We start from the raw sequence: 11,879 nt of genomic DNA on the forward strand, positions 1-11,879 counted from the left end.
GGGAGCTGGGCTGTGCAGGCTGGGCTGTACAGAGGGGCTGATCTGTGGGGGGTGGGCTGCACACAGGGGGTGCTGTGTGCCTGGATGTGGTACACGGGGTGCTCTGTGATGTTTTGGGGGGTCTCTGTAGGGTGTATGGGGTTATGTGTAGGGGCTGGGCTGTCATATATGGGTGTGGTGTATGGAGGCAGCTGTGTGGGGTGGTAACGGGGTGGGCTGTACAGTGGGGTGACAGAAGGGGCTGTTCTTTAGGGCCTGGGCTGTGGTGTAACAGGGGAGATGTGTGGCTGTGCAGGGGATGGGCTGTATGTGGAGGGATGGGGGTGTATAGGGGGGCTGTTTATAGGAACACGGGGCAGGGGGGGATGTGTAGGGAGTGGGGGGGATGTGTAGGGGGTGGCACACACCGGTAAAGGAGCACTGGGGATGTGTCACACACCAGTGAAGGAGCACTGGGGATGTGTCACACACGAGTAAAGGACAACGGGGCACTGGGGGAGTGTCACACACCAGTAAAAAGGAGCATTGGGGAGGGTGTCACACACCAGTAAAGGAGCACTGGGGGGATGTTTAGGGGTGTCACACACCAGTAAAGGACAGTAGGGCACTGGGGGTGCACACAACATTAAAGGAGCACTGGGGATGTGTCACACACCGGTAAAGGAGCACTGGGGATGTGTCACACACCAGTAAAGGAGCACTGTGGGGGGATGTTTGGGGGTGTCACACACCAGTAAAGGAGCACTGGGGCTGTGTCACACACCAGTAAAGGAGCACTGGGGCTGTGTCACACACCAGTAAAGGAGCACTGGGGATGTGTCGCACACCAGTAAAGGAGCACTGGGGATGTGTCACACAGTAAAGGAGCACTGGGGGGGGATGTTTGGGGGTGTCACACACCAGTAAAGGACAGTGTGGGGATGTGTCACACACCAGTAAAGGACAGTGTGGGGATGTGTCACACACCAGTAAAGGAGCACTGGGGATGTGTCACACACCAGTAAAGGACAGTGTGGGGATGTGTCACACACCAGTAAAGGAGCACTGGGGATGTGTCACACACCAGTAAAGGAGCACTGGGGATGTGTCACACACCAGTAAAGGACAGTGGGGCACACTGGGAGCAGTTCCCTTCCCCGCCCGCCAGGCGGCGCTGCGGGGCCCGGCCCGTGCTCTCCGCGCGTGCGCCCAGGGTGGGCAATCGAGCACCGAAAAGCGGAAGGGGTGCCCTGCCATCTTGCCCCGGGCACAGCCCCTCCGGTACCGGGGAACGCGGGGGGGGGGGCACCGGGGGCTGAGGGAGCGAGGGGCGTGAGGGGCTCGGCTGCGGCAGCGACGGGGCACCGGGGCCTTGGAGGGGGCTGAGGGAGTCCGGGGGCTGAGGCGTCCCCTGTGGGCCTGGGAAGGAGCTTGTTGGCTGCTGGGTGGGGCTGTGGGCACGGGGGGCGCCTTGTGGGGCACTGAGGGTGGGGGGGGTTCGGGCGGGTTGTGATTTATGAGGGGCTGGGGAGACGGAGAGGGCTGTGAGGGGCCTGGGGGCCTTCAGTGGTGTCTGTGGGCGATGGGGTGCAGGGGCTGTGAGGGTGGAGAGGGGGTTTGGGATCGGGGTGTGTGTGAGCTTGGGGGTGCTCTGGGTGTTGTGGGGCGAGGTGTGAGGAGATGGGGCCGCTGAGGGCAATGGGGGGTGACGGGGAGAAGCCTTGGGGGGGCCCTGTGGGGCTCAGCATAACTGTGGGGTGGGTGTGAGGCACCCGAGAGGCTCCGGGTGGGGTTGAGTCTCTCCTGTGAGGCTTAGGATGCGTTTGGGGGTCACCCCGGGCCCCCAGGGTGGATGTGGGGAGTCCCCTTTGGGGATGCCATTGGGGCACCCCATGCGAGCCTCGGCTGTGTGGGGGTGTCAGGGCCGGGGGGTCCCTGTGGGTGGCTCCGGGGCCCCCGGTGACCCCAGCCCGGGCCGCAGCCATGGATCCGGGCGCGGGGGCGCGGAAGGAGCGGCCGAAGCCGCGGGAGCCGGCGGCTCGCCTGGAGAAGGCCAAGCAGAGGTCGGCGCAGCAGGAGCTGAAGCAGCGGCAGCGGGCGGAGGTGGGAGCGGGGAATGGGGAGGGACCCGGCCCAAGCCGCGGCCGAGCCCCCTTTGCCATCCTAACCCTTTCCCCACCCCAGATCTACGCCCTGAACCGGGTGATGACGGAGCTGGAGCAGCAGCAGTTCGACTCCTTCTGCAAGCAGATGCAGGGATCCGGGGAATGACAGCCAGCCCGGCCTCTGCCTTACCCCCCCCTTTTCTAATCCCCCGGTATTTATTATCAAATCGCCCTTTTTGTATCAATAAAATCTCTGCTGGTTCTCTGTCTCCCGGCTCCTGCTTGCTCCGGGTGCGAATGGCCTGAGGCCAGAGCAGCTGCAGTGCCGGGTGCCGGCTCCAGGCACGGCCCCACCCCGCCATTCCCTGCTTCAGGGAAGGGTCCTGCCCTCCCTGAGCTGGGGTTAATCCCATGGGGACGCAGCAGGAGCCATTCCCTGCTTCAGGGCAGGGTTCTGCCCTCCCGGAGCCGAGGTTTATCCCAATGGGATCCAGCAGGAGCCGCATCCCGCAGCTGCTGCAGCCGGCAGAGCCTCCCCGGGGATCCCGAGCGTTCCTGCAGCGCCAGGTTTGACCTTCGCTTCCTTCCTCCGCCCACACCCTCTGCTCCAGCCGCTGCTGTCCGGCGGCCTCCGGCTCTGCAGAGACTTTGGATCGAGTCCTGCTGCCCTCCTTTCCCTGCCCCAGCTGTGTCACACTGAGAGGGTGAAAATAAACCACGTTTGGGATGTGGTGTTTCCCTGCAGCCACGGGTTAAGTGGTGAATTCTAAGCTGCTCCCAGAGAATCCCGTGTTGGAAACCCTCTGGAAGTTTGATCAGCATCTTCCTCCTCCCAGCCAGGGAGGGCCCTCCTTGTTTTTGGAGTGTGAACCTCCCTTTGTAATTAATTCCCACTTGGCCACAGTGTGAGGGATCCCTAAACTTCAGGTTCCTATGCAGAGAAGGGCTTGGGGGTCTCTTGTCAGGACAAACTCTAAATTTCCCATTTCCCAAGGATTTGGAGCTCTCTGCTGTTGGGGGGATGGGGTTTCCCTCAATCCCTCCAAAACACAGGGATTTTGGGGCTTCCCTCAATCCCACAAAGGAAAGGTGTAAAATTTGTGGGGGTTTTGGGGCTTCCCTTGATCCCCACAAAGGAGTGGGATTTTGGGAGTTCCCTCAATCCCCACAAAGGAGTGGGATTTTGGGGCTTCCCTCAATCCCCACAAAGGATAGAGATTTTGGGGCTTCCTTTGATCCCCACAAAGGACAGGGATTTGGGGCTTCCATCAATCTTCCAAAGGACTGGGATTTTGGGGCTTTCCTCCATCCCCACAAAGGATTGGGATTTTGGGGCTTCCATCAATCCCCCCAGAGGATTGGGATTTTGGGTTTTCCCTCGATCCTCACCAAGGACAGGGATTTTGGGAGTTCCCTCAATCCCCACAGAGGATTGGCGTTTTGGGGCTTCCCTTGATCCCCACAAGGGACAGGGATTTTGGGGCTTCGCATCAATCCTCACAAAGAACAGGGATTTTGGGGTTTCCATCAATCCCCACAAAGGATTGGGATTTTGAGGTTTCCCTGCAGCTGAGCCTCTCTTTCTTTACCTTAGCAGCCACTCGGATTCAGCGGGAAGAGTGAAGGGAGGAAGCAGCACCCGAAACAAGGACGAGGAGGACGAGGATGAGGATGAGGAAGGCTTTACTAGGCTCTAGGGAGGGCTCAGGCCTTGCAGCTCCAGAGGGCGAAGGGGAAGACGATGTAGGACGTGGCCCAGGCCAGGCAATAAACCGCAGCCACCGCCGTCGGCGCCAGCAGCACGGCCGCCACCCCTGTGAGCAGGACAATCCTTGGCCATCCGCTCTCCCTGCCCTTTCACCCCCCATCCACACCCCAGAGCTCATCCCCGTCCTTACCTCCAGCATAAACCAGTTTCTTCCAGAGCTGTGACTCCAGCACCCTGTCGTGGGGGTAGCAGCCGCAGTCGGCCATGAACAGGGTCATGGCGGTGGCGGCCACGCGCAGCAGGGCCACGTGTCCCCCGGTCAGCAGGAAGGTGCTGGCCAGCAGCGCCGAGGCGTAGGGGCACGGCAGCCCTCGGTACGTGAAGGGGATCCCTGGGGGGCAGCAGCACTTCAGTGTTGTTGTAGTTTTTATAGTTTGTAATACTCTGTAATAGTTTTGGTTTTGTATCCCCGTATTTTTCCCAAATGGTTTACCCCGCATTGTACCCCTTCCTTTTTTACCTGTGTAATCCCTTTCCTTTGCTGAGATCATCCCCAAATCCCCACCCTGGCTCTCCATCAATCCCTCAGCATCCCATCCCATCCCATCCCCTCCATCCAGAACTTTCAGTCCAGGATGTTGAGTGATTATCCAGAGACCAGGAGTCAACCCCCAAGTGTTTCTCCATAGGCTGTCCTAATTATCCATTTCCCAGTATCCATTCCTTATTTTTTCTTATTGGTCAGTAAAATGTTATCTATAGTAAATTTCTTATTGGTTAGCAAAAAGTTACTTTAGGTTTCCACCTCCATCTACTTTAGCTTTCCACCTCCCTTTAAATGTAATTTTGGCACCTCTCTAAGGCTCTCAGCAGGAGCCCCCTAAGGTGTAGGGGCTCCTTTGGATTAACCCCTGCTAAGAGTCAGTCTACCCCTTCATCTTCATGTTCCAGCATCTCTTGAGATGCAGGTGATCAGCCTGGCTGCCTTTGGTACCTCCAGGGATCAGCCTGGCTGTCCTTCTGTACCCCCAGGGATCAGCCTGGCTGTCCTTCTGTCCTTCTGTACCCCCAGGTTCAGCCTGCCTGCCTTTGGTACCCCCGGATCTGGCCGGGGTCCCCTCAGTGGCACTCAGAGGGACTCAGTGGCACTCAGACAAACCATAACACAATGTGGGGGCTCACACCCCAACCCCCCCCCCCCACTTTTAGGGGCTCACTCACCGCTGGAGAAGAAGCAGAGGCGGGCAAACACAGCCAGCACATAGGCCAGGCTCAGCAGCCCGCCCAGCACGCCCTGGGGCTGCAGCAGCAGCGCCGTGCCCAGCCCGAACGTGGTGAAATCAGCAAAATCATCCAGCTTGGCACCTGTGGGGGCAGCGAGGGGCAGTGCCAGGTGGGCACCGGGCACAGGGGACGCCCATGGGGTCAGCCCTGGCCCAGGGGGGATGCACTCACCCAGTGCAGAGCAGGCGTCGAGCTGCCGGGCCACGGCGCCATCGGCCAGATCCAGCAGGAAACCCAGGAGCAGCAGCCAGCAGGAGTACTGGTATTGCCTAAGGGGGGACACCCCACTTCTCACACCCTGCTCCCCTCTTTTTCACCCCATTTCCCCCTTGTTTGCCCCATCGTACAGGGTGGAGGTAAGCCCAGCCAGCAGGTTGGCCACAGGGAGAGCAAAACTGGGGTGATTTCCACTTTTCATCCTATCTTTGCCCTATTTGCCCTTTTTTTTCCAGCAGAAGCAGGGTGATCCCCACTTTTCAACCTGCATTTTCTTCTTTTTCCCCCCCATTTCCCCTTTTCTGCCCTGCCCTCTTATTTTGGATGGAGGAGAACCTGACCTCTGAGGTTGGCCATAGAGGGAGCAGATCCAGGGTGACCCCCACTTCCCACCTCTTTTTCACCACATTTACACCTTTTTCACCATATTTCCTCCTTTTTCATCACATTTCCCCCATTTCCCAGAAAAACTGGGGTAATCCCCACTTCTCAACCCTCTTTTTCACCCCTTTTCAGCCCATTTCCTCCATTTTCCCCCCTCATCCTTTGATGCTGCAGAGGCCAAAGGTGAGGAGAGAGCCAAACCACAGTGTCCCCCACTTTGCATCCTCTTCTCCCCCATTCCCTTGTTTTTCCAGCAAAACCAGACTGGCTTCCACTTTTCTACCCAATTTTCACCCTATTTCCATCTTTTCTCCCCCCTTTTCCAGCAAACCATAGCAAACTGCACTTTTTTACCCGATTTTCACCCTATTTCCATATTTCCTCTCCCCTTTCCCCCTTCTTCCAGCAAACCAGGGCAAACCACACTTTTCTACCCGATTTTCACCCTATTTCCATCTTTCCTCCCTCTCTTTCCCCCTTTTTCCAGGCTGGCCCCCACTTTTCTACCCAATTTTCACCCTATTTCCATCTTTCCAGCAAACCAGGGCAAACCACACTTTTCTACCCGATTTTCACCATATTTCCATCTTTCCTCCCCCTTTTTTCCAGCAAACCAGGACAAACCACACTATTCTACCATCTTTGCCCTCTCATTTCCCCCTTTCGCAGAAAAACCAAGCTGACCCCCATTTCTGTGCATCTTTTTCACCACATTTCCCATTTTTATCCCGTTTTTTCCCCCACCTATTCAAACTGTGGAGTCAGGAGAGGACCCTGCCCACCCGCTCGGCCACAAGGGGAGCGCATCCACTGTGACCCCCATTCCCCAGCCCCGATTTTCCCCCCCGTTTTTCCCAGTTTTTCCCCACCTGTTGACGCTGCAGAGGATGGAGGAGAGCCCCGCCAGCAGGTTGGCCACGGAGATGCCGTTGGCCGCGTTTTTCCGCAGGAATTCCAGCGCCCGGCCCCGTCCCGCCTGCTCGCTCAGCACCAGCTTCTTGGTGGACTGGAAAATACCTACAAACCCCCCAGCGTGTTCCAAACCACAGAGGGGCTGCAGCCCCCCCCCAAAATAAACAAAACATAGCAGGGTCCGTGCAGGGGTTCCCCCTCCTCAAACCAAAATCCCCCAAAATCTCTTTAGGAAAGCAGCAGGGGATTGATTCGTGCAAGCTCTGCTGCTGAGCTCCCCACCGGCGGCCAAAAAAATGGAATAAAAGAGGCCAAGAAAAAAAAAAAAAAAAAGGCAAAGAAACGAATAAAAGAACCGTAAAAATATAATAAAATAAAGACGAAATTAAGCCAAACCCAAGCTTAGACTAAAAGCCAACCCCGGTTTAAGCTCTATGGATCTTATATACCTATCGGGCTAAGCTTTAGGGAAAGAATTTAAGGGTCCTGTCCTTTGCCCCCCGCCTTTGCCGTGTCCCAAAGCCAGGCAGATCCTTCATCTGAAAGAAAACAGCACGTCAGAGCAAGACAAACCCCCCCGAGCGCCCTCAGAGCCCCCCCAGCGCCGCTCCATCGCCGGAACGCCACCAGAAACAGCTCCCCAGGTGGGAGAAGCCAGGAAAAGCCGCGGCAGAGGAGCCCAGGAGGTGCCGGGGGTCGGCGGCTCCGAGCCGGGAGCGACCTTTGGACACCGCGCCCGGAGCCGGGCTGAGCCCGGGCTGAGCCGGGAAAATCCCCCCGCATTCCCGCACGGCCGCCGCGGGTCTCTGGGGCCGCGCTCCCCACCTTTATCCCTCCGTTCGGGGTGAGTTTGGGGATGTCGGAGAGTGGAATTTTAGGGATTTGCCGTCCCTTTCCCATTGCCGAGGCGCCGGGAATGTTGCGGAGCTGCGGCAGCACCGGCTCCAGGCACCTGAGAGCGTCACAAAGCCGGGCACGGCCGGGGCCCCCCAGCTCGCCCGATCCTGGCGTTTGTCACCCCAAAACCTCCGTGCTGGGATGGGAGGGAATTCCTTAACCCTGCGCCGCTCCCGCTGCTTTTATCACTGCTTTAGGTGGGGGAAACAAGGTGATTTTGGTTCTTCCCAGGTGCGTTAGGAGGCGCAAGGAAAAGGGGTTCAGCCACCACAAATTCAAAGTCAACCTATTTTGGGGGGGCTATGCGTGTATTTTACAATTTTCTGCCCCTATAACCCTAATTTTTCTCCTAACCCCTGCCAAATGACGACTTTTAGGGATGGGGGACACCTCGCCAAGGGGCCGAGCGGCATCCAGGTGACACTTACCGACCGGCGGTGACACCATCCACATGGCGGCGGCGGCTGCGGCAGCGGCGACAGTGACGCCCCGGCCCGGGGAAACTGAGGCAGGGGCCGCTCCGTGGGGCTCCGCGCGGTGCCGCGTTATATAAGGAAAAGCCTCTCGGGCTGAGTCACCCGGCGGGGGTGGGTCCGGCCAGAGGCCACGGACACGGACACGGGGGGTTCGCAGCCGCTTGGCACCACCGGCGAGGGAGGAGCTGCCCCGGGGGGCCGGGGGGCCATGCCAGGCTCGCCGTGCCCCTGCCAGCCTCCCAGCGCCCCTGCCAGCCTCCCGGTGCCCACGCCAGGCTCGCAGCACCGGTGCCAGGCTCGCAGCGCTTGTGCCAAGCCTGCGGCGCCCGTGCCAGGCTCGCAGCGCCCGTGCCAGGCTCGCAGCACCCACAGCGGCAGGACCGGGCTGGCAGCACCCATGGGGCGCTGATAGCACCCGTGTCACACTCGCAGCTCGGGTGTCTCGCTGATAACACCCGTGCCAGGCTCACAGCACCCTTGTCGCTCTGCTGGCACCTCTCACAGCGCCCATTCCAGGCTCACTCCTCGCCTTCTGCAGGTGTGGACCCCCCGTGCCACGCTCACGGCACCTCTGCCAGCTTTGCAGCCCCTTGGGCAGGCTCACGCCGCCCACACCCAGCTCATGGCACCCATCCCACACCCCCAGCACCCATCCCACACTCCAGCACCCATCCCGCACTCATGGAGCACATGCCAGGCTCTCAGGGCCCATCCCAGGATTGCACCATCCGTGCCAGGCTCACAGCACCTCTGGCAGGCTCACAGCACCCATATCCTGCTCACAGCACCCTTGCCAGGCTCACAGCACCCATGCCACATTCACAACACCCTTGCCAGGCTCACAGCACCCATATCCTCCTCACAGCACCCATATCCTGCTCACAGCACCCTTGCCAGGCTCACAGCACCCACACTCACAGCGCCCATGCCAGGCTCACAGTGCTCACACCATGCTTTGTACTGCCCATCCCATGCCCACAGCACCCACCCCACACTCACAGCACCCACTCCACAATCACAGCACCCCTGCCAGGCTCACAGCACCCATATCCTGCTAACAGCACCCTGGCAGGCTCACAGCACCCATATCCTGCTCACAGCACCCCTGCCACACTCACAGCACCCCTGACAGGCTCACAGCACCCATGCCACACTCACAACACCCTTGCCAGGCTCACAGCACCCTTGCCAGGCTCACAGTGCTCACACCATGCTTTGTATTGCCCATGCCAGGTTCAAAGCACCCACCCCACACTCACAGCACCCATGCCATGCCCACAGCACCCACGCCAGGTTTACAGCACCCATCCCACACTCGCAGCACCCATGCCAGACTCACAAAACCTCTGCCAAGTGTTCACCACCTGTATTTGTGTCCTGCTTGTAGCACCCATGGCAGCCTCACAGACCCACACCAGTCCCAAACACCCACACCAGTGCCAGGACACCCTCACCAGTGCCAGGACACCCACACCAGTCCCATGTCACCCACACCAGTCCCACAGCCCCACACCAGTCCCACAACACCCACACCAGTCCCATGACACCCACACCAGTGCCACAACACCCACACCAGTCCCAAACACCCACACCAGTCCCAAACACCCACACTAGTGCCACAACACCCACACCAGTCCCATGTCACCCACACCAGTGCCAGGACACCCACACCAGTTCCATGACATCCACACCAGTCCCACAGCCCCACACCAGTGCCACAACACCCACACCAGTCCCATGACACCCACACCAGTCCGACAACACCCACACCAGTCCCAAACACCCACACCAGTCCCAAACACCCACACCAGTCCCAAACACCCACACCAGTCCCACAACACCCACACCAGTCCCACACCAGTCCCATGTCACCCACACCAGTCCCAAACACCCACAGCAGTCCCACAGCCCCACACCAGTCCCACAACACCCACACCAGTCCCACAGCCCCACAGCAGCCCCCTGGCACTGCCACACACCTGTCCCTGCACCCACTGCAACCACAGCATGACTGCGCCCAAAAGGTGCCACCACCCTGTGCCACCCCACCCCAATTCCCACCAGTGGCACGGGGGTACAGCCGGTGCCCCCACCCTCACCCCCCTGCCCTGGGTCCCCTTTCCTTCCCGCCACCCCGGGCCTGTGCCAGGTGACCCCAACTTGTGCAAAGGGTGTCACGAGCTGGGGGAGCCGAGCAAAGGGCCGGCGATAGCGAGGGGGCTGCGGGGCGGGCGACACCGCCAGGGCCACCAGCGGGGAGCAAAGGTCCCCGAGGACACGGCGACAAGGAGCCCATAAAACTTATACAGCCCTGCGGCTGGAATTTTCCACCCAGACCGCGGCGGGAATCGGGGGTGCTGCAGAGCCCCGGGGTGGGGTGGGGGGGGGATGGCCCCGGGGTGCCCCGTTGGGGGGTCCCAGGGTGCCGGTGGCAGCGGGGACACCGTGAAAGGGCTCTTTGTTCCCGGTCACAGCGCCGGTGCCGGCCGTTGCGAGGAGACGGCCGGGCCAGGAGGGCCACGGGCACGGGCACCGGGCCCTGGGGCACCCCGAGGGGGCCGCGCCACTGCCTCGGGGGGGCGCGGGATGGCACTGGGTGCCCCACGGGGGACACGCGGGTGTCCTCAGGGCACACAGAGCCACCGCGCCCGTGTGTGTTGGGGTGCCCATGGCAGCAGGTGCCCATGGCACAGGGCACTTTGGGGTGCTGTGTCACCTGAGTGCCACCCCTGTGGCACCCGGTGCCCATCCTTGTGGGATCTGAGTGTCTGAGGTGCCATCCCTGTGGCACTGGCGTGTTTCTGGGTGTCCATGCCCATGGCACAGGGCACTTTGGGGTGCTGTGTCGCCTGAGTGCCACCCCTGTGGCACCCGGGTACCCATCCCTGTGGGATCTGAGTGTCTGAGGGTGCCATCTCCGGGCATCTCGGTGCTGTGTCACCTGAGTGCCATTCCTGTGACACCTGGGTACCCATCCCTGTGGGATCTGGGTGTCTGAGGGTGCCATCTCCACAGCATCTGGGCACCTGTGGGTGTCTGGGCACTTCTCAGGGTCTGTCCCCATGGTGTCTGAGTAACTCTGGGGGCCCATCTCTGTGGCACTGGGGTGTCTCTGGGTGTCCATGCCCATGGCACAGGGCACTTTGGGTGCTGTGTCACCTGAGTGCCACCCTGTGGCACCTGGGTATCTATCCCTGTGGGATCTGAGTGTCTGGGGGTGCCACCTCCACAGCATCTGGGCACCCGTAGGGTGTCTGTCCCCATGGTGCCTGAGCGTCTCTGGGTGCCCATCCCTGTGAGAATGGGGTCTCTGGGTGTCCATGCCCATGACATCGGGCACTTTGGGGTCTTTGGGGTGCTTGGTGCTGTGTCACTTGAGTGGCACCCGGGTGCCCATCCCTGTGGGATCTGGGTGTCTGAGGGTGCCATCTCCATGGCATCTGGGCACCTGTGGGTGTCTGGGCACTTCTCAGGGTCTGTCCCCATGGTGTCTGAGTATCTCTGGGTGCCCATCTCTGTGGCACTGGTGTGTTTCTGGGTGCCCATCCCTGGGAGAATGGGGTGTCTTTGGGTGTCCATGCCCATGACATTGGCGACATTGGGGTGCTCCCAGCACTGTCTGCTGGCAATGGTGCAGCCCCTGCTGCCCCCAGACCCCTGCCCAGCACAAGGACCACAAGGACACCCTGGTGCCAGCTGTTGGTGTTTATTGCTTTATTTGCCCGATGCCAGGCCAGGGGGAGTTGATGACAAGGACGCTGCCATGCTCAGTTGTTGTTCATGGTCTGGAAGGGAGAAGCTTCTAAGACAGGAGGACAGCGCCCCAACACCCTGACACCCCAACACTCTAATAACCCCAGCAGCCCATCACCTCAGCACCATGGCACCCCAGCACCCCAGCAGCCTGGCACACCAGTG

General features: G+C 60.2%; 3 protein-coding genes across 3 annotated transcripts in view; 1 reads left to right on the forward strand and 2 right to left on the reverse strand.

The window, feature by feature from the left end:
- The first annotated feature begins 1,167 nt into the window (after window positions 1-1,167).
- On the forward strand, window positions 1,168-2,353 carry SVBP (small vasohibin binding protein). The gene is made up of 3 exons (XM_063176964.1): window positions 1,168-1,260; window positions 1,961-2,082; window positions 2,164-2,353. The coding sequence occupies exons 2-3, from the start codon at window positions 1,963-1,965 to the stop codon at window positions 2,248-2,250; spliced, it is 207 nt and encodes a 68-aa protein (XP_063033034.1). The 5' UTR covers window positions 1,168-1,260; window positions 1,961-1,962; the 3' UTR covers window positions 2,251-2,353.
- Window positions 2,354-3,750: 1,397 nt separating this feature from the next.
- On the reverse strand, window positions 3,751-8,123 carry TMEM269 (transmembrane protein 269). Its single transcript, XM_063176965.1, has 6 exons — window positions 7,914-8,123; window positions 6,546-6,693; window positions 5,248-5,345; window positions 5,014-5,157; window positions 3,983-4,183; window positions 3,751-3,898 (listed from the first exon to the last, which is right to left on the reverse strand). Exons 1-6 carry the CDS (start codon window positions 7,936-7,938, stop codon window positions 3,789-3,791), a joined length of 726 nt encoding a protein of 241 aa, XP_063033035.1. The 5' UTR covers window positions 7,939-8,123; the 3' UTR covers window positions 3,751-3,788.
- Window positions 8,124-11,653: 3,530 nt separating this feature from the next.
- CELA3B (chymotrypsin like elastase 3B) overlaps window positions 11,654-11,879 on the reverse strand; it is a 6,060-nt gene continuing 5,834 nt past the window's right edge. Inside the window, exon 8 of the mRNA XM_063176951.1 lies at window positions 11,654-11,746. Coding sequence (XP_063033021.1) covers window positions 11,729-11,746 — 18 coding nt within the window. The 3' untranslated portion in view covers window positions 11,654-11,728. The remainder of the gene's footprint in view (window positions 11,747-11,879) is intronic.

Source organism: Melospiza melodia, chromosome 26 (assembly GCF_035770615.1).
Source record: "Melospiza melodia melodia isolate bMelMel2 chromosome 26, bMelMel2.pri, whole genome shotgun sequence".
Lineage (NCBI taxonomy): Eukaryota > Metazoa > Chordata > Aves > Passeriformes > Passerellidae > Melospiza > Melospiza melodia.

Bases quoted from the DNA above. Each gene is read 5' to 3' on its own strand.
- SVBP (XM_063176964.1), top strand. From the start codon at position 1,963: ATGGATCCGGGCGCGGGGGCGCGGAAGGAGCGGCCGAAGCCGCGGGAG. The intron at 2,083-2,163 runs GTGGGAGCGGGG...TCCCCACCCCAG, and splicing joins AGCAGCGGCAGCGGGCGGAG to ATCTACGCCCTGAACCGGGT.
- TMEM269 (XM_063176965.1), bottom strand. From the start codon at position 7,938: ATGTGGATGGTGTCACCGCCGGTCG. The intron at 5,158-5,247 runs GTGAGTGCATCC...CTGCCCCCACAG, and splicing joins CGACGCCTGCTCTGCACTGG to GTGCCAAGCTGGATGATTTT. The intron at 4,184-5,013 runs GTGAGTGAGCCC...GCTGCCCCCCAG, and splicing joins CCTCTGCTTCTTCTCCAGCG to GGATCCCCTTCACGTACCGA.